Raw genomic sequence first — 22,167 nt, 5'->3', positions numbered from 1 at the left:
TATATCTTATCTGTATCTTTGTGTTTGTATCTGTCTGTATATATCAGTATTATTGTTGTTGTTTTAGTCGCTAAGTCCAGCTCTTTGTGACCCCATGGACTGTAGCCCGCCCAGCTCCTCTATACATAGAATTTCTCCAGACCATTTCCTCCTTCAAGGGATCTTTCCAACACAGGGACTGAACCCATGTCTCCTGCTTGGCAGATGGATTCTTTACCATTGAGCCACCTGGGAAGCCCGTATATATCAGTTCAGTTCAGTCACTCAGTCATGTCCGACTCTTCGCGACCCCATGGACTGCAGCATGCCAGGCCTCCCTTGTCCATCACCAAATCCTGGAGTTTACTCAGACTCATGTCCATTGAGTCAGTGATGCCATCCAACCATCTAATCCTCTGTCGTCCCCTTCTCCTCCAGTCTTCAATTTTTCCGAGCATCAGGGTCTTTTCCAATGAGTCAGTTCTCATCAGGTGGCCAAAGTATTGGAGTTTTGGCTTCAGCATCAGTCCTTCCAATGAATATTCAGGGCTGATTTCCTTTAGGATGGACTGGTTGGATCTCCTTGCAGTCCAAAGGACTCCTAAGAGTCTTCTCCAACACCTCAATTCAAAAGCATCAGTTCTTCAACACTCAGCTTGCTTTATAGTCAAACTCTCACATCCATACATGACAACTGGAAAAACCATAGCCTTGGCTAGATGGACCTTTGTTGGCAAAGTAATGTCTCTGCTTTTGAATATGCTGTCTGCTGCTGTTGCTAAGTCACTTCAGTCGTGTCTGACTCTGTGCGACCCCATAGATGGCAGCTGTCTAGGTTGGTCATAACTTTTCTTCCAAGGAGTAAGCGTCTTTTCATTTCATGGCTATAGTCACCATCTGCAGTGATTTTGGAGCCCCACCCTAAAAAAGTCTCTCACTGTTTCCCCATCTATTTGCCATGAAGTGATGGGACCAGATGCCATGATCTTAGTTTTCTGAATGTTGAGTTTTAAGCCAACTTTTTCAGTCTCCTTTTTCACTTTCATCAAGAAGATCTTTAGTTCTTTTTTGCTTTCTGCCATAAGGGTGGTGTCATCTGCATATCTGAGGTTATTGATATTTTTCCCAGCATTCTTGATTCCAACTTGTGCTTCATCCAGTCCAGCATTTCTCATGATGTACTCTGCATATAAGTTAAATAAGCAGGGTGACAATATACAGCCTTGATGTACTCCTTTCCTTATTTGGAATCAGTCTGTTGTTCCATGTCCAGTTCTAACTGTTGCTTCCTGACCTGCCTACAGATTTCTCAGGAAGGAGGTCAAGTGGTCTGATATGCCCATCTCTTTCAGAATTTTCCACAGTTTATTGTGATCCATATAGTCAAAGGATTTGGCATAGTCAATAAAGCAGAAGTAGATGTTTTTCTGGAACTCTCTTGCTTTTTTGATGTTTCAACAGATGTTGGCAATTTAATCTCTGGTTCCTCTGCCTTTTCTGAAACCAGCTTGAAAATCTGGAAGTTCATAGTTCACATACTGTTGAAGCCTGGCTTGGAGAATTTTGAACATTATTTTACTAGCGTGTGAGCTAAGTGCAATTGTGCAGTAGTTTGAGTGTTCTTTGGCATTGCCTTTCTTTGGGATTGGAATGAAAATTGACCTTTTTAGTCCTGTGGACACTGCTGAGTTTTCCAGATTTGCTGGCATATTGAGTGCAGCACTTTCACAGCATCTTTTTTAAGAATTTGAGATAGCTCAACTGCAATTGCATCACCTCCATTAGCTTTGTTCATAGTGATGCTTCCAAAGGCCCACTTGACTTCACATTCCAGGATGTCTGGCTCTAGGTCAGTGATCATACTATCGTGGTTATCTGGTCATGAAGATCTTTTTTGTACAGTTCTTCTGTGTGTTCTTGCCACCTCCTCTTAGTATCTTCTGCTTCTGTTAGGTCCCTACCATTTCTGTCCTTTATCGAGCCCATTTTTGCATGGAATGTTCCCTTGGTATCTCTGATTTTCTTGAAGAAATCTCTAGTCTTTCCCATTCTATTGTTTTCCTCTATTTCTTTGCATTGATCACTGAGGAAGGCTTTCTTATCTCTCCTTGCTATTCTTTGGAACTCTGCATTCAAATGGATATATCTTTCCTTTTCTCCTTTGCCTTTAGCTTCTCTTCTTTTCACAGCTATTTGTAAGGCCTCCTCAGGCAGCCATTTTGCTTTTTGCATTTCTTTTCCTTGGGGATGGTCTTGATCCCTGTCTCCCATACAATGTCATGAACCCCTGTCCATAGTTCTTCAGGCACTCTATCAAATCTAATCCCTTGAATCTATTTCTCACCTCCACTGTATAATCATAAGGGATTTGATTTAAGTCATACCTGAATGGTCTAGTGGTTTTCCCTACTTTCTTCAATTTAAGTCTGAATTTGGTAATAAGGAGTTCATGATCTGAGCCACAGTCTGCTCCCGGTCTTGTTTTTGCTGACTGTATAGAGCTTCTACATCTTTGGCTGCAAAGAATATAATCAATCTGATTTCGGTGTTGACCATCTGGTGATGTCCACGTGTAGAGTCTTCTATTGTGTTGTTGGAAGAGGGTGTTTGCTATGACCAATGCGTTTTCTTGGCAAAACTCCATTAGCCTTTGCCCTGCTTCATTCTATACATTCTTCAGCATATACCTCTGTATATGCCCATATCTATAGATATGCATATCTATACCTCAAGAAAGAGATCTATTAGATGAAACTTGCTTACATGATTGTGAAGGATGTAAAGTCTCATGATCTACCATTTGCAAGCTGGAGACCTGGGAAAGCTAGTGGCATACCTTCAGGCTAAGCCCGAAGACCTTGAGAATTGAGGAAGACAATGATATAAATACCTGTCCCAGTCCAAAGGCTCTAGAACCAGCATAAATGATGCTGTAAGTTCTAGTCCAAGTGTAGGACAACATCAGTCCCAGTTCTGTCACTCAGGCAAAGAGCAAATTCTTCCTTTCTCTGTCTTTTTGTTGTACTCAGGCACTCAAAGAATTGGATGAGAGCCCCTCTTTTGGGGAGGCCAAACTGGTTTACTCAGTCTACCAGTTCAAATGCTAAGCTCATCTGGAAACATTCTCACAGACATGCCCAGAAAAACTGTATAGCCGAGGGTCTGGCTCCCATGATCCAGTCGACTCCTAAAAGCAACCATCACAGAGGCCTTGGGAAAACTGCTCAACTTTTCTGAGCTTCAAAGCAAGGGAATTACTATCTATTCCACAGGGCTATCTTCAGGTTTAAAGAAAATAAGCAAGTTAAGAGACCAAGGCTATCTTTGCACATAATGACTATTCAAACAATGCCAGTTCCTTTCCCTCCCTTTCCCTGTATGACTTATGAAAAGATAAGTCTAGTCATAGTACTAGTCTGTTGTTATGCGTTGAATTGAGTCTCCTCAGGCCAAAAAAATTGGAGAAGGAAATGGCAACCCATTCCAGTATTCTTGCCTGGAGAATCCCAGGGACAGAGGAGTCTAGTGAGCTGCCGTCTATGGGGTCGCACAGAGTCGGACACGACCGAAGCGACTTAGCAGTAGCAGCAGGCCAAAATAGAAAAATCCTATGTTGAAGTCCTACTCCCAAGACCTCATACTGTAGCGCCTTGAGGCACTACCAGGGGTTATGAGAGAGCCTGGAACTGATCCTCTCTTAGTGTCTTCAGAAGAGGCATGCTTTGCCAATGCCTTGAACTCAGATTTCTAGCCTCCATAATTGTTGTTTAGTAGCTCAGTTGTATCTGATTCTTTGTGACCACATGGACTGCAACCCATCAGGCTCCTATACCCATCAGATTTCCCAGGCAAGAATACTGGAGTGGGTCGCCATTTCCTTCTTTTAATAAAATTGTCATGTTGCACGCTCACACATTTGTATGTACTATGATCTGGCAACCCTTAACATATCATTGCGGAGAAGGCAATGGCACCCTACTCCAGTACTCTTGCCTGGAAAAATCCCATGGATGGAGGAGCCTGGTAGGCTGCAGTCCACGTGGTCGCAGAGGGTCGGACACGACTGAGCGACTTCACTTTCACTTTTCATGAACTTTCATGCATTGGAGAAGGAACTGGCAACCCACTCCACTGTTCTTGCCTGGAGAATCCCGGGGAAGGAGGAACCTGGTGGGCTGCCATCTATGGGATCACACAGAGTCGGACACGACTGAAGCGACTTAGCAGCAGCAGCAACATATCATTGACTCAGTGGTAAAGAATCTGCCTGCCAATGCAGGAGACACAAGTTTGATCTCTGAGTCAGGAAGATCCCCTGGAGAAGGAAATGGCAACTCACTCCAGTATTCTTTCCTGGGAAATCCCATGGACAGAGGATCCTGGTGGGCTACAGTCCACGGGGTCACAAAAGAGTCAGACATGACTTAGCTACTAAACAACAACAATATGTCATTAGGCAGTTGATGCCCCTTCCTGCTTTGGCCACATCTTTTAATCAAAGCTTTGTCCACATTTCACAGTATTTCTTTAAGGCAGTGTACCAGAAGGCCAGTTACTAGGGCAAAGGCTATACATATTTTTAACATTCTTGATACTTATTGCCTAATTGCTTTGCAGTAAGTGGTGTTCTTTCCTTTGGGGTTTAACCCCAAGACAATTCTTTGTAGCAAGAGAAGGAAATAAGCTTATGGAGAGCAGTAAGAGTATTAGTGTTCAACTGACACCAGAAACAGGTAATGAATATTTCCTTGTTAAAAAGCTCAAAGCCATGCACAATGATTATATAATATGTAGGTAATTCATAAAATCTCTGGCTCAGTCTTTCTGGAACCCCAACATTTAAGTGCAATTTGGGCATTAAATTATCCATTCATGTACTAAGCCAAAGGTATATCTGTTCTATTTTCTGGAGTGTTTCTACTGACCTGCACACTTGAGTGTTTAGTTCAGAGATAATTTTCAATAAACTCTTGTCACTTGAAAGTAAATAGTCTGGAAAATGTACGGCTCATTTGGAACACTGAGAAAATAAACAACCTAAGATATGCTTCCTTCCTGTCTTTACAGCCCTTTTTGGAATGTGTGTTCCAGATATTTCCCTTTCTTCCCCAAAGAAGAAGTTTTCATTAAAAATCGAACTGTTTATTTGGCACTTTGAGGCAGCCCTTTTTTGAGGAAACCGCAGCAATGGGTGGCTTTGGAGCCCAAGTTCGAAGAAACCAGTTCATTCTCCTGGTGCTCTTTCTTTTGCAAATTCAGAGTCTGGGTCTGGACCTCGACAGTCGTCCTACGACTGAAGTCTGTGCCACACACACCATTTCACCAGGACCCAAAGGTGAGGAAAGAAAAAAAGTGAAATTTTCCCATCTAATAAGTAGGCTCTCTTACTTCATGGCTCAGTGCCACTCTAGCTCCCACTTTCTCTAACTCTCCTCCCTAGAGTTTTCTACTCTCCCCGCTAGAGTTCTACTCTCCTTCTATTTTAGGAAAATCAATGTCCTGGTACTCCCTTGATGTTAAGTAAGAGAACCCCGGGAGGGAGTAGAAGCCTGGGACAGGGATGTGATAGAATTCACCTGGGACAGGGGGATATTCCGCCTTCCTTGCAGCTCCAGGGGGGATACACAGACAGGATTCCTTTTGTTAATAACATCTCTATTCATGGACTGTTTTTACTCCAACTGTTTTCTCATACTGATTCTGGTAAAGCTACTAGACAAAAGCTCAGTAAACTTTAATTCTTTTATACATTTCATAAATTAATGGACTCCTGGGTTCCAATGAAGAGGGGTCCATCAAGAATTGGAGGTGGCAGTAAGAAAAAAAAAATGCCAAAAAAGGAAAATGGCACTGTCATCTCAGCATGTTGTTTTTATTTCTTCCATGTCTCTTAAACTTGTGTCCCCTATTAATCATATTTTTCTACAGTCATAATCAAAGTGTGTGGTCCATTTTGAGAAGTGTTGGATAACAGAAAAAATTACCTTAGTGAGACATGGACCAGGCTGAAAATTTCTGTTTCGTTTCTTTCTAGCTACATGCTCTTTAGGAAACGTTTTAACTCTCTGAACCTAAGCTCTTTCGTATTAGGAGTGGGGGAAAGTGTTATCATCCTCTCCACTCACCACTGGAGTAATGATTAAATAAAGTAATATTTGCAAAAAAATATTTAATGTCTGGAACATAGTAGTTGCATAACAAACATCAGACATGTTTCCCCTTTTTCTTGTAGCCTGCTTTTTCCAAATACTGTTTATTGTAAATGTTGAAAGATCAGTATGTTTATAATTATACTTCTATGTTCTTCGAAACCAAACAACCCCCTCCAAAAAAAATAAATAATAAAAATAAAACAAATAAAGGATTGGAGATGGTATAGAAATAAGCATTTCTTTATTTGCAAGTGGAGACTTTAGGGCCAAGAGCCTTCAACAGAAGGACGATAGAATATTGGAATTTTTTTTTTTTTTCAAGTAGGGCCAAGGTCCAAATGCGCTTCAAGCAACTGGTTGATTAAAAAATGCTCCTGTTTTCTTGGTTTCAGCTCTGACCCTTTTGTTCTGGAAGTGGTCACTGCAGTACAGATCGGTGCTCCTTCGTTAGTAATTCATGCTCTGTTTCTCCAGGCTAGAGGGTGGAAGAATTGCAGCTACTTAAAATTTTAAGTTGAAAAAAAGGTCTTAAAAACACACACACAGACACAACAGAAAAACATCGCCCTGTGCTTGTCAGTGATTTAAATGTGTATTGCTTAAAATGCATTTTTCTTAATCAGTGAATTAATTTCCTCCTAAGATTGCAATCTAAGTTTTAACCTTTGATACCATAAAATAAATGCAAGGAAGAACAATGAGACCTTGGGGCTTCCAAATAATTTCTTGGGTGAATAAATGAATAATGCGAGGGTCAATGTTCAGAAAAGAAAGTTTCAGTCAGAAACAAAGTATTTACTTAAAACCATTACTGGACTTTCCACAGAATAGAGGAAAATTAAAATGTTTCTGTCCCTTCAAAGGGAGAATCCATTTGAGAATAGAAATGTTAAGCAGTTTTCCTTACAGAGAAACTGCAACTTTCAAACTGGAGGAAGAATGGACAAAGTATTGTTAAAATAATGTCCAAAAGACAGTGTACTCCAATTCAATGATTCTAGTCATTTCAACTCAGCCAACATATATTGAATGTGCTAAGCACTATTTTATGTACAAGAGATGCATTAAATTATATATATATATATATATGCTTTCCTGATGCCTCAGATGATAAAGAATCTGCCTGTAATGTAGGAGATCTGGGTTCAATTCCTGGGTTGGGAGGATCCCTTGGAGAAGGGCATGGCAACTCACTCCAGTTGAATTCCATGGACAGAGGAGCCTGGTGGGCTACAGTCCATGGGATTGCAAATAGTCAGACACAGCTGAGTAACTAACACTTTTACATTTTTCATATATATATATATATATATATATATCAGTGTCATGAGCAATGAAATGGTAAATAATTTAAGAGGGAAAGCAGAGAGCAATTAATATGTGTTGGATACCAGCATAGTGTCCACATGAATCTTCCAACTCTCATTTTTTTAATTTAACACAAAACTTTTCCCTTCCCATTAGCAACTCTCTTAAGACTCCAAACAGTGGAAACCCCTTTAACTCTCTTTCTGAGTGTATGTAGAAATTATGAGATGATTACAAGTGAGAATGTGACAGAAGGAAGAAGTGAGTGCTCCCAGGGAAGAAAGACTTGGAAAGGACCCCTTAAGAACCCCGGATTCCAGAACTAAGTCTGTTATGGACTTGGTACAATTTCTTCTTCCCCTAGAGCCCAGGGACTTGGCATCAAATGGATTCCATATTTCTTATTAAAGAAATTCTTATTAAAGTGATTCCAAGATTCTGGAGCATACTGAATACCTACTAAGTCCCAGGCATCAGTGAAGTGAAGTCGCTCAGTCATGTCCGATTCTTTGCAACCCCATGGACTGCAGCCTACCAGGCTCCTCTGTCCATGGGATTTTCCAGGCAAGAGTACTGGAGTGGGGTGCCATTTCCTTCTTCAGGGCATCTTCCCAACCCAGGGATCGAACCCGGGTTTCCCGTATAGTAGGCAGATGCTTTACCGTCTGAGCCACCAGGGAACCCAGGCATCATGTACAATGCTAAAGGTTTCAAGCTAAGGAAAAAGCTTGTACCTACATTTCAAACTGGTATTAGATTAAAAACTCTTGGGGTCAGGACCCACGTAACTCATTTTTTTAATTTGCAAATTGCCTCTATGTACACAACACGTATAGCATCAAGAGCCTATTCATCACTGCCCTACCTCTGCTCTCTGTCCTGTGCTAGACATTGTGGATACCCCAAAACACAGAAATGATTTTTGTCTTCCCTCAAGATATAGACTGCCTCATCCTCTTATGAACGTGATGATAGTCTTCCCCACCCCTGAATAAGGCAGATTTATATATTTATCTCTACAAAATGACAAAAAAGAAAGGTTTGATGGCTAAGTAAACATTTTTAAAGAACTAGATTATTGCCCTTGTTCAAAATATTTTTCCTAAAAGCAAGCTGGTCTATGTTTTTCTTCATGGCTAATCATCTCAATACCATATTTATCAGCACTGTGCTCAGAAACTTCTAAATACTCTGAGAAACAGACAACAAAAGGAACTTTCCCTAGATTCATTTAGGAGGCTTGGAATTAAATAAAAATATATAGAATGGCAAACAGAAAACTGTTAATGTTAATCTGTCATATAGTATGTTATCTAACACAGAGACACCATTTTTTCCTGCACTATTTCACAAACTTGACTTAGTGGAAAACATTGGATTGTACCTGCTTGATCTTCATTCAGGATGATATCACATCTGTCTATACTTTAGTTTCTTTATTTGCAAAATGAGTTTCATGGCAGACATGTTTTAAGAATAACATCAGATAATCAATGTGAACCTTAAACTGTATCGGTGTCGAGAACAGTTACTTAACAAATTTTGTTTGTCTTTCCCTCTTCTTCCTATTTGGCTAAGTCCATTGAATAGCAGTTTTGAGAATGAGTATTGCTCTAGTTATCAAAAATTATTTGTTGAAAGCCATTTTTATTTTTCTTTCTTCACCTTAAATTTATTATTTTATGCTGCTTAGTAGACATTCTTTCTTCCCCCAACGTTGGTGGTTTCCTTAAACAATTTACGTGAAATTCTGACCTCTAGTGGTTTTACTTCAAAACAGCAGTGACAAGAAATTTTAATAAGAAATGTTAAAAAAGAAACGTAAAACCACTAAGAAATATTTGGGTGATAAGTAAGTCCTGATTGGCTCTTTTTGACCCCATGGACTGTAGCATGCCAGGTTTCCCTGTCCTTCACTATTTTGTTTAATTTTCACAGCCTGGGTTTAGTCGCTCAGTCATGTCCAACTCATGCGACCCCATAGACTGTAGCTGCCAGGCTCCTCTGTTCATGGATTTCTCCAGGCAAGAATACTGGAGTTGCCATTTCCTTCTCCAGGGGATCTTCCCAACCCAGGAATCAAACCTGGGTCTCCTGTATTGCAGGCAGACTCTTTACTGACTGAGTTATGAGGGAAACCCTATAATTGACTTATGTGGTAACAATTATTTTAAACCTCAGTTCAGTTCAGTTCAGTCGCTCAGTCGTGTCCGACTCTTTGCGACCCCATGAATCACATCACGCCAGGCCTCCCTGTCCATCACCAACTCCCGGAGTTCACCCAGACTCACGTCCATCGAGTCAGTGATGCCATCCAGCCATCTCATCCTCTGTCATCCCCTTCTCCTCCTGCCCCCAGTCCCTCAGCATCAGAGTCTTTTCCAATGAGTCAACTCTTCGCATGAGGTGGCCAAAGTACTGGAGTTTCAGCTTTAGCATCATTCCTTCCAAAGAAATCCCAGGGCTGATCTCCTTCAGAATGGACTGGTTGGATCTCCTTGCAGTCCGAGGGACTCTCAAGAGTCTTCTCCAACACCACAGTGCAAAAGCAAGGATAAACAAATACTCTCAATGAGGTCAAGTGGAGTTTCCAAGGTCTTCCACTTAAGATGTTATAGTCATGCAATTTGAGCTTGACCCCTGACCTTCTAGTATGGGTCCATGGTCATTCTGTGACGTCTACTAGTTTCTATTAGAATAATGTTTGAAAACACAGCCCACTGACCCCTTTTTGATAAGAAATGAGTAGGACCCTGCCTCAAAACATGGAGTTTATGCAACCTCACAGTCCAGCATTGTACTGTACTACATGCTGAATGTGATGACCCGCCTCTCTGATAATGAACTCCATCACTTCATTTGTCTGTTTAGAAATTATATTTAGAATGGTATTTTACCCTACTGCTTATTTTGGCTTTTAGTTTAGGAGGCTTTTCTTTCAAAGACATTTGTGTGTGTGTGTGTGTGTGTGTGTCTATGTGGACTCAGAGGTCCTTTGGATCCATCTGGCTTCTCCCAACTTCTCCCACCTCATACTACTTGCCCACTTGTTTGCTGCAGCCTTTCTTGCTTTGTCTCTCATTCCCAACCCAGGATCTTTGCACTTGATGTTCCTTTTGTCTGACCCAAACTTGCCCCAAATCTTCCCAAGGAGAGTTCCTTCTTCTCGTTTTTGGTTTTAGCTCCAGTGCCATCTGCACAGTGGGGCCCTGCCTGAAGACCCCTGTACTCTCTGTCATAGTTTCCAAGACATTTTATTATTTTCACAGACTGATTGCTATTTATATACATACTGTCAGTCCTAGAATGAAAGTTTCATGATGGCAGAGACCCTAGAAGAATTCCTGACACATAGTGATGGCTCAGTAAATATTTTTGATGCAATTGTTTTTTAGTTGCTAAGTCATGTTCAACTCATTTGCAACCCCTTGGACTGTAGCCTGTCAGGCTCCTCTGTCCATGGGATTTCCCAGTCAAGAATATTGGAGTGGGTTGCCGTTTCCTACTCCAGAGGATCTTCCCGATCGAGGGATTGAACCTGAGCCTGTTGTGTGTCTCCTGCATTAGCAGGCAGATTCTTTACCACTGAGTCACTGGGGCTTCCCTTTTGACACAATGAATGAACCCAGATTTTCCAAGATCCCCTGACAGTTCCTTGAAAATACTTTCCAGGGATATGCTGCAGATTCCCCCATAAGTTGTGCAATGCTTCAAAAAAAAAAAAAAAACAACTGCTCTTGGAAGGCGCTGTCATTTCACCCCTTCAGTACTTAAAGAACTTTCCCACCAGTGGCCACTGTAAGCACAGCAGTGCACAGCTCCCCTGGTGCCCCTGTGTTGGCCTGGCCTGACCACTAACTCAATGACACTTCACTCAGTAAGGAAGGCTTCCCTTTGCTTCTGAGGACACTGCAAATTTACAAGTAATGATCATCAATCCACACTTGTGGCCTGTGATGAACTCAAGCAGCCAAGAAAGGCTCTCTCCTCTTCAGCTTGACTGTAATGGCAGTCTCAGTCATGGTGGTAGCAATAGTAACCAGCACACATTGAACAGATACCACTGGCAAGGCGCTGCTTGAATGCTTTCCAGCAATTTTTAAGTTAAACTCTCTCAATAGACTTTGAGAGAGGAGACATAATTCTCATTTGAGAGATGAAGAAACAGGTTCATAACTATTAAGTCACTAGCCTAAGGTCACACAGTTGGAAGGTGGTGGGTTGGAACTCAATTCAATCCCAATTGGACTCCACGCTCCAGTCATAGTGCTAAACCATCTAATCAGCTGGAGGGGTCCCAACCAGTGCTGAAGACATCAGAGGATTTTACAGGGCAGGATGAAATAGCTATTATACTTAAGTTTTGGCTTAAAAATCCTATCCATCCCTATGGAGCCCATGCGTGGGTGGACGAGAGCACTAATCTTTGAGTGCCAGACACTATGAGATCACATGGCTTTGCCAGTATATAAACCTCTTTCTTTGGGATAATTTCTTTCTCAGCAAACCCCTTACCTCTAGGATTTGGACTTCATCTGGCCACTCACTATTTTTCTGAACATGGCCCTGGATCCCAGCAATTGACACATGAGTTATTTTTCAAGAGTGTTTTCAGTTTCCAAACAGATGGCCAGTATGCCCAGCAGTATCTGGGTTACTTTCACACTCTGATTGGAAGTGTAACTACCTTTTAAAGTAACTCCAGATTACTTAATTTAACCCCCGTTATTTTCACATTTGTGAAAACTGAAGCCCAGAGACATAAAGTAACTTGTTCTAGGTCACACAGCTGCTCATTGACGGCAGAGCTAACAGTCATCTTCCAGATTCCCAACCAGTAAACATTGTTCCATTTCACCGTGTTATATCATTGTCCTCACGTTTTGTCATCCTCATTAGGCATGAAATGATCCTTCCCTTGGAGGTATAAATTAACATTAGGAAAGGAGGTCAGTGTATAAACATGGTACAGAATTGTTTTAGCTCGGTCACCTTGATACAGATTAAGCTGCTGAGTTCTTTCTGGTGACTTTATCAGAGAGGTTAAGCAAGTAGGTATTTCCCTAAAACCTTTATATTAATTATATTAATTCACTACAGTCTTTCATTAAGAGTGTTAATATGTATGCTATGCATGAGGACGGACCAAAATTTTAAGTGGCTTGGCTTTTTCAACTTTATATTCCAGTATGTGGGTGTTCTGAACCATTCTTTCCCCTCTCCTTTTCCCTTTGAATAGATGTCAAGAAAAGAGTTCAAGGTTAGGTCCGGACAGGAAGAATAAAACTTTAGTCAATCAAAGCGTGGACAAAGATGAGTCAGTAGGTAATGACAAGAAAAAAATAGTTTGTTTCATTTAATAAAGTTTTATGTACGACCTATGCCATTTTTTCCTACAACTTGCTTACATAATAAGTTGGCTATATATCAATCATTACTAGGGACTGTAGTAATAAAAACTCACATGTTGATAAAGATCATGCACTTTGAAGATAGAATATACGTTTTTTTAATTTGACCTCTGTCACTTACATATCTGGAGTTCCATGGTGGCTCAGTGGTAAAGAACCGGCCTGCCAATGCAGGACAGATTTGATTATTGGGTCAGGAAAAGCCCCTGGAGAAAGAAATGACAACCCACTCCAGTATTCTTGCCTGGGAAATCACATGGACAGAGGAGCCTGGCAGGCTACAGTCCATGGTGTCGCAAAAGTCAGACACAACTTAGCAACTAAAACAACAACAAACAACATTTATCAGCCTTGGTGTCCCTGTTTTCTAAATGGAGATAATTATATTGCCAATCTCAAATGCTTAATCTGAAAATTAAGACGTGTTTAGCATAGAGCTCAATGGCACCCCACTCCAGTACTCTTGCCTGGAAAATCCCATGGACGGAGGAGCCTGGTAGGCTGCAGTCCATGGGGTCGCTAAGAGTCGAACACGACTGAGCAACTTCACTTTCTCTCTTCACTTTCATGCATTGGAGAAGGAAATGGCAACCCACTCCAGTGTTCTTGCCTGGAGAATCCCAGGGATGGGGGAGCCTGGTGGGCTGCCGTCTATGGGGTCACACAGAGTCAGATACGAATGAAGTGACTTAGCATAGCATAGCATAGAGCTCAGCTATCATTTTATTTATTTATTTCTTTTTTTTCATGAGCTCCCACAGCTCAACATTCAGAAAACTAAGATCATGATATCTGGTCCCATCACTTCATGGCAAATAGATGTGGAAACAGTGGAAATAATGGCTGACTTTATTTTTGGGGGCTCCAAAATCACTGCAGATGGTGACTGCAGCCATGAAATCAAAAGACGCTTACTCTTTGAAAGGAAAGTTATGACCAACCTAGACAAGTATATTAAAAAGCAGAGACATTACTTTGCCAACAAAGGTCAATATAGTCGAAGCTATGGTTTTTCCAGTAGTCATGTATGGATGTGAGAGTTGGACTATAAAGAAAGCTGAGTGCTGAAGAATTGATGGTTTTGAACTGTGGTGTTGGAGAAGACTCTTGTGAGTCCCTTGGACTGCAAGGAGATCCTACCAACCCATCCTAACGGAGATCAGTCCTGAATATTCACTGGAAGGACTGATGCTGGAGCTGAAACTCCAATACTTTGCCACCTGATGCAAAGAACTGACTCATTTGAAGAGACCCTGATGCTGGGAAAGATTGAAGGCTGGAGGAGAAAGGGACAACAGAGGATGAGATGGTTGTATGGCATCACCGACTCAATGGACACGAGTTTGAGTAAACTCCAGGAGCTGGTGATGGACAGGAAGGCCTGGCATGCTGCAGTTCATGGGGTCACAGAGTCAGACACAACTGAGTGACTGAACTGAACTGAACCGAACCACTGCTGTTACTAGTCACCATAAGCCTCTCCCCACATCCCTAAACAAAGGCTCATAGGTGGTAACCTTGGCTCTACAGACAGAAATCTACCAGGGAAAAGGATATCCACTACCCACTTCTGCTGCTTGCTGCCATTTCCTGCCTATTTTAGTCTCACTGCAAAGTAAACTTTCATTTATCAAAGTTCACAAACTTGAGTCCACCCTTTCTCTTTGTTAATGTGGCTTCTTTTTCCTAACTCCAACTGAACCTGGGGCTTCTTGTCAGTTAAATAGGAATAATAGTGTAAATACTCCCCAGGAATGTAGTAGGATTAAATGAATAAGACATAAAAAACCAAGCCTCAGTCTTTTTATCTGTAAGATGGGTTGATGGTGGCATGACTGCTTCATAGGACTGTGATGAGGAGAAATGAGTTAAGCCACATAAAGCGCTTAGCACTATCCCTAACACACTATCAAGGACTCTTTAAGTATTAGAAAATCATAGATTAGCAAAATCCAAGGGAGAATGAAAATGATATTCCTGGGTTTTTCTTCTTTTTTTTCCTTTAAGAACCATTTTCCTATAGCCACAGTCTGTGCCCTGGGCAGGCATTTCTGTTGGTCTTAGGTCATTAGCTGTATATATATGCCAGATACAACTTAGATCTAACTTTTTATTTGTACTTATGAAATTCTACTTCTGGACACTTTCTAATTCTGTTAGAAATGGTTTTATTTGGTACCTCCACATCTTTACAGGATATTCCAACTGATAACCAGTCTGTCTGGTTTTTGTACTGTTATTTGATCTGTAATATTCTATAATTTTCTAGAATCCTTTAAATTATACTTTACAGTTTTCTCTACTCTTTTATGAAGGAGTTATAAATATATGTGATTAAAATCTGACACTCAGAGACTCAAGTGAAGTAGCATCTGAATAATTTAATTGTTTTCAAATTTTTTATCATGGCTATTCTTGATCTAAAAACACCAAGTCTCTTGAAAATAGTTGTATCTATGAAATAAATTATATGAATATGAGTTTTTAGAATTCACAAAGGTTTATCCATTATTTTGCTTTGGCTCCACTGACATGCTATAGGAATCATTATCTCTATTTAAAGAGAAGGAAACTAAAGCTTATGATCCTTTTGAAGGTCATTTATTTGACATATCACCCAGGATGGGTATACATATAAGACATTACAATATCAGTTGCGTCAAAAATAATTCACATGATGTGTTCTTGTTGACTTAAAAAGTATTCACAACCTAAAAGTTGAGAGCTATGTTTTATTCAGTGGGAATTTTTAGGACTTCAAGCCAGGAAGGGAGCATCTCAAGTAACCTTGAAAGAACTGCTCTGAGGAGGTGATGGGGGCAGTCAGGTTATATAGAAGTTTTGCAACAAAGGGCAGGTAGTCTGAACATCAAAAGACTATTGTTAATTAAAGGAAAACCAGATATCTCAAGTTAAGGAATTTATCACTTCAGAAACTGTTCCTTTGATATGCATCTCAGCTACCTGGAGCCAGTGTTCTTTGTTTTCATATCTGGAGTGAAAACTCATCCTGAGGTGAGTTTTTTTAAGGAGTGGCTGTAGTCACAGTTAAGTTCAATTCAGTCGCTCAATCCTGTCCAACTCTTTGTGACCCCATGAACTGCAGCAGGCCAGTCTTCCCTGTCCAACACCAACACCAACACCCGAAGCCTACTCAAACTCATGTCCGTCGCATCGGTGATGGCATCCAACCATCTCATCCTCTGTTGTCCCTTTCTTCTGCCACCTTCAATCTTTCCCAGCATCAGGGTCTTTTCCAACCAGTAGTACTTCACATCATGTGGCCAAAGTATTGGAATTTCAGCTTCAGCATCAGTCCTTCCAATTAATATTTAGGACTGATTTCCTTTAGGATGGACTGGTTTGATCTTCTTGCAGTCCAAGGGACTCTCATGAGTCTTCTTCTACACCACAGTTCAAAAGCATCAATTCTTCAGCACTCAGCTTTCTTTATAGTCCAACTCTCACATCCATACATGACCACTGGAAAAACCATAGCCTTAACTAGACGGACTGTTGTTGGCAAAGTGATGTCTCTGCTTTTTAATATGCTGTCTAGGTTGGTCATAACTTTTCTTCCAAGGAGCAAGTGTCTTTTCATTTCATGAATGCAGTCACCATCTGCAGTGATTTTGGAAACCCCCCGCCCACAAAAAAATAAAATCTCTCACCATTTCCACTGTTTCCCCATTTATTTGCCATGAAGTGATGGGACCAGATGCCATGATCTTAGTTTTCTGAATGTTGAGTTTTAAGCCAACTTTTTCACTCTCCTCTTTCATTTACATCAAGAGGCTCTTTAGTTCTTCTTTGCTTTCTGCCATAAGGGTGGTGTTATCTGCATATCTGAGGTTATTGATATTTCTCCTGGGATTCTTGATTCCAGCTGGTGCTTCATCCAGCCCAGCATTTGTCATGATGTACTCTGCATAGAAGTTAAATAAGCAGGGTGACAATATACAGCCTTGATGTACTCCTTTCCTGATTTGGAACCAGTCTGTTGTTCCATGTCCAGTTCTAACTGTTGCTTCCTGATCTGCATACATTTCTGCATTTCTCAGGAAGCAGGTTAGGTGGTCTGGTATTCCAATCTCTTTCAGAATTTTCCACAGTTGATTGTGATCCACACAGTCAAAGCCTTTGGCAAAGTCAATAAAGCAGAAGTAGATGTTTTTCTGAAACTCTCTTGCTTTTTCCATGATCCAGCTGATGTTGGCAATTCTATCTCTGGTTCTTCTGCCTTTTCTAAATCCATCTTGACCATCTCGAAGTTCACAGTTCATGTACTGTTGAAGCCTGGCTTAGAGAATTTTGAGCATTGCTTTGCTAGCATGTGAGATGGGTGCAATTGTGCAGTAATTTGAACATTCTTTGGCATTGCCCTTCTTGGGAACTGGAAAGAAAACTGACCCTTTCCAGTCCTGTGGACACTGCTGGGTTCTCCAGATTTGCTGGCATACTGAGTGCAGCACTTTCACATCATCATCTTTTAGGATTTGAAATAGCTCAACTGGAATTCCATTACCTCCACTAGCTTTGTTCATAGTGATGCTTCCTAAGGCCCACTTGACTTCACATTCCAGGATGTCTGGCTCTAGGTGAGTGATCACACTGTCATGGTTATCTGGGTCATTAAGATCTTTTTGGTATAGTTCTTCTGTGTATTCTTACCACCTCTTCATAATATCTTCTGCTTCTGTTAGGTCCATACCATTTCTGTCCTTTATTGAGCCCATCTTTGCATGAAATGTTCCCTTGGTATCTCTAATTTTCTTGAAGAGATCTTTAGTCTTTCCCATTCTATTGTTTTCCTCTATTTCTTTGCACTGATCACTGAGGAAGGCTTTCTTATCTTTCCTTGCTATTCTTTGGAACTCTGCATTCAAATGGGTATAGCTTTCCTTTTCTCCTTTACCTTTAGCTTCTCTTCTTTTCACAGCTATTTGTAAGGCCTCCTCAGACAGCCATTTTGCCTTTTTGCATTTCTTTTTCTTGGGGATGGTCTTGATCACTGCCTCCTGTACAGTGTACATAGTTCTTCAGACACTCTATCAGATCTAATCCCTTGAATCTTGATCCCTGTCTCCTGTACAATGTCACGAACCTCATTCCATAGTTCATCAGGCACTCTATCAGATCTAGGCCCTTAAATCTATTTCTCACTTCTACTGTATAGTCATAAGGGGTTTGATTTAGGTCATACCTGAATGGCCTATTGGTTTTCCCTACAATCTTCAGTTTAAGTCTGAATTTGGCAATAAGGAGTTCATGATCTGAGCCACAGTCTGCTCCTGGTCTTGTTTTTGCTGACTATTTAGAGCTTTTCCATCTTTGGCTGCAAAAAATGAATCAATCTGGTTTGGGTATTGGCTGTAGTCTGGTGGCTGCTGCTGCTAAGTCACTTCAGTCATGTCCGACTCTGTGCAACCCCATAGACGGCAGCCCACCAGGCTCTACTGTCCCTGGGATTCTCCAGGCAAGAACACTGGAGTGGGTTGCCATTTCCTTCTCCAATGCATGAAAGTGAAAAGTGGAAGTGAAGTCACTCAGTCGTGTCTGACTCTTCACAACCCCATGGACTGAAGCCTACCAGGCTCCTCCTTCCATGGTACTTTCCAGGCAAGATTACTGGAGTGGGTTGCAATTGCCTTCTTCTGGTGGCTGCTAAATGGCAGATATTCTTTCCTTCCTAAGTTCCCTCAGCACTCACCATCAGTGGTGACTTGCAGTCGCTGTTGACTCTAACATCCTTTCTTTGCTGATATGGGTGGAAATATCCCTTTTCTCATTCTGCCTGGCCTGAGATGAACAGATATCTAGAAAAAGATTTTGATATTCAGAGCTATGACAAAGTCACCTCTCTTTCATCAGACCACATGCTGAGTGACCATATGACCAGACAACCAAAAGGAAGAGGCCCATATGTCCAATAGGAAGTTGGGAGAAGGAGTGAGGCAGCAAGTGTGGCAACGTGCAACAGACCAAAATGAAAGTCCGCAGAGATTGGAAGGCTTTGATATACCAAAAAGGAGGGTCTCTCGATCTGTTTTTATCAGTGCTGCCCTAGCACTTGAAGAGCAAGGCTGGACAATGTGACCAATGATCTCGGGGCAAAGCCAGTGATAGACCATAGACAGAGACCAAATTCATTGAAATAAAGCTCACACAGAGTGTGCAAAGGCGAGGGATATGACCTGCTTTCCTAGATGAGAGTACTCCTAAGGGGATATTATACTTTTGTTAAAATGGGCCACTTTTATTAATATATATTCCCAGACAGCTCAGTGGTAAAGAATATACCTGCCAATGCAGGAAATGCAAGAGACTCAGGTTCAATCCCTGGATTGGGAAGATCTCCCAGAGTAGGAAATGGCAACCCACTCCAGTATTCTTGCCTAGAAAATCCTGTGGACAGAGGAACAGGTGGTCTTAATCCTTAGGGTTGCAAAAAAATGCTGAACATGACTGAGCACACACACACACACTTAATATATATATGTGTGTGTATATATATATATATATACGTACATATATATGTACATATATGAACATATATATGTATATATATTGAGAAATAAAATATTGCCTGCCATATCAGTAAACAAAAGATGTCATAGTCGTCAGTGATAGCAGCCACTTCCGAGGATCAACCAGTGAGCCCTGAGGGAACTCAGAAAGGAAATGAAGAATACCTTTCATCTAGCAGCCATCAGGGCTTCCCAGGCGGCACTAGTGGTAAAGTGCCACCTGTAAAGAACCTGCCTGCCAACGCAGGAGACTAACAGACATGGAATAGATCCCCTGGAGGAGGGTATGGCAACCCACTCCAGTATTCATGCCTGGAGAATCCCATGGACAGAGGAGACTGGCAGGCTATGGTCCATAGGGTCGCAAAGAGAGAGACACAACTGAAGTGATTTAGCATAGCAAACAGTAGCGATCAGACTGCAGCCACTCCCTACATGAGCCCTGAGAAAACTCAGGATGTGAGAACACAGGATACTGGCCCAGATAACTGAGGTACACATCAAAGAAATTATTTCAGTGAGCCACGACTCTTGCATTCGCCCATACATAGAAAAGTGTTGGATTCCATGGGGTATTTAGTTTTTTTTTTTTTTTAATTAACAGTAATATTTTGTTCCAACTAGCTGTCCTTTGTTGCAAAACTCCTATATATCCTAGCTCCCTGCTTACTTCTCGAAGCAGTTCTCTCAAAGTTACTTGAGATACTACCTTCCTCTTGGACTTGAAGTACTAAAAATTTCTGCTGAATAAAACATAACTCAGCTTTTAGGTTGTACATATTTTTTTAGTCGACAATATCTAGATCTAGATCTATATCATCTATATCATCCTCTTCTGATGATCACAGGGAGCAATAATACCATGTTGGTGTTATTCCAGTGTTGTTCAACCATACAAAAATGGCACACTTTTCTGTTCCCTCTTTCTGACTCACTCATATTTTAACTCTCAACAAATGAGCATGTGCAAAACTAAAATGTTCAGCATTCATGGCAGCCAAGGTGTTTCTGCATCTTCCTGAAAAGTTTTTTTTACTGGTAACAGAATCTACGAAAATGCTTCATTCCATTGCCCATCCTTCTCCATCTCTTTCTGTCTTACTTTTTGAAATTAGAAATATGAGTAGGGGTGGGAGGTTAGGATGCAGTACCCTTCCCTGTCAAAAAAAGTATCACAATGTAACAAAATTATTGACTCAATTTTCTGGTCATCAGAAACCTAGTCTTAGAGAAGTGGTATCCAGCGGAGGAGGAGTTAAGTGTTATTCTACCTCCATTTAGGTAAATAAGATTGATATTTTAAAAAAGTAGAAGGCAGAATTATTTTCCCTATCCTAGCTCCAATGACTTCTATGAAAATATTCATATGCTTCCTTATGCTTTGTTAATCTAATTTTCATTGTACTTTGGGTTTTCTTTTTTCTTCTTTTCTCTCTTCTTCTCTTTTTCTTTTAAGTTTTCACAGCTGTTCTGTAGAAGTAGTGATATTTATCAGGTCTGACCAATGAAATGATAGTTTAAACCCAAGGAGCCAATGCAAGGTTTTGAGTAGGAGAATGACATAAATCACATCTTGTTTTTTAGGTAGATTAATCTCTTGGAAGGGGTGACAATAGATTGAAGGATGTGAGAAGGTCCTGGTGGAACATAAATTAAAAAGAAGCCATACATTAGAGCTGTTGGGAGAGGGTGAAGGGGGTGTATATTTCAAAAGAAAATTGGCAGATTATACTGAGTTCCAAATTCTCTTTGAGTTGCCTGTGAACATCCAGATGTAAAAATGCAATAGGCAGTTGAAAACAGAGATCCTAAATAATTTTTAGGCATTTCCTCTCTATAGAAGATAATCACATGACCTACAGTCTTTACTCTTAGTTATTATATTTTTGTTCACCAAGTTCATGCACCCAACACACAGTGCGGCCAAACTGAAACGTCGGAGTTTGGAAGCAGAGACGTATTTCCTGCAGGGCCGTGAAGGAGATGAGGTTCCTGACGACCCAGAAAGCCTCGTGCTCCCAAAGGGTTTCAGCAAAGCATTTTAAAGAGCTATGTGAGGTGTGTTGGTGGTGGGCTCCACAGGGTACCTGATCTGCTTGTGTACAAGTCTCTGACTGGCTGATGGTGCAATAACAGGGTGGTGTCACAGGGGTTAATTTTATAGTCTTTAGGCTCCAGGAGGCCTGGGGCTATGTGCTCATGGTCATCAAGTAGTGGAACATCTTCATTTGGTGGGGGTTTTCACAACTGCAAAAAAACTCAGGAAATGTGCATCAGATACCATTATCTAGGTACTTCAGAGAGGAGCTAAAGCAAAGGATATAGGTAGGGGAAGGCCTGTCCTAGGAAGGCCCAATGGGTCCTGCTCAGTAACTTTTGGTCTTTTTCAGTGAGAGTCAGCAGGGAGGACTGCCTTTCTCACAGACAATTTGGATGTCCATGGATTGGGCTGTTCATTTATATAGTAACAGTTATGACTTACACAATAATAAGACTACTACTCTTTTTCTTTAAATTTGCTTCGGCAAAATTATGTACTGGAATGAACTTTAGACAAGATATTGTATGTTCCATCTATAGAGTTTGTAAACATTTCAATGCCAGAAACACAGATCTCTGGAAGCAAAAATACGTATCACCCAGGGCATTGGAAACCAGCACGACCAAAGTGTGAGCTGAGAGGGACATTGCTTCCCTTTGGCTTCTCTTTCTATTGCTATAATTTCTTTTTCTTTTTTTTCACATTTTTTTTTGAGGGGGGTTCTCATTCTATTTTAGTTTTTAAATTTG

At 41.0% G+C, this 22,167-nt stretch overlaps 1 protein-coding gene across 3 annotated transcripts in view; it reads left to right on the top strand.

The window, feature by feature from the left end:
• The window catches only part of COLEC10 (collectin subfamily member 10), a 134,317-nt gene that overhangs the window by 75,684 nt on the left and 36,466 nt on the right, over positions 1-22,167 (top strand). For 2 of the 3 annotated variants that reach the window (XR_009740878.1, XM_061439086.1), the window contains exon 1: positions 5,016-5,314. The exons of the other annotated variant lie outside the window; for it this stretch is intronic. Coding sequence is in view for 1 of the 2 variants with exons in the window: in XM_061439086.1 (XP_061295070.1) it covers positions 5,167-5,314 (148 nt within the window). In the remaining variant the exon portion in view is untranslated. Of the gene's footprint in view, positions 1-5,015; positions 5,315-22,167 lie in introns of those variants that run through there. 3 annotated transcript variants of the gene reach the window in all.

This window comes from Bos javanicus, chromosome 14 (assembly GCF_032452875.1).
Source record: "Bos javanicus breed banteng chromosome 14, ARS-OSU_banteng_1.0, whole genome shotgun sequence".
Lineage (NCBI taxonomy): Eukaryota > Metazoa > Chordata > Mammalia > Artiodactyla > Bovidae > Bos > Bos javanicus.
This window is presented reverse-complemented; position numbering and strand designations above follow the sequence as displayed.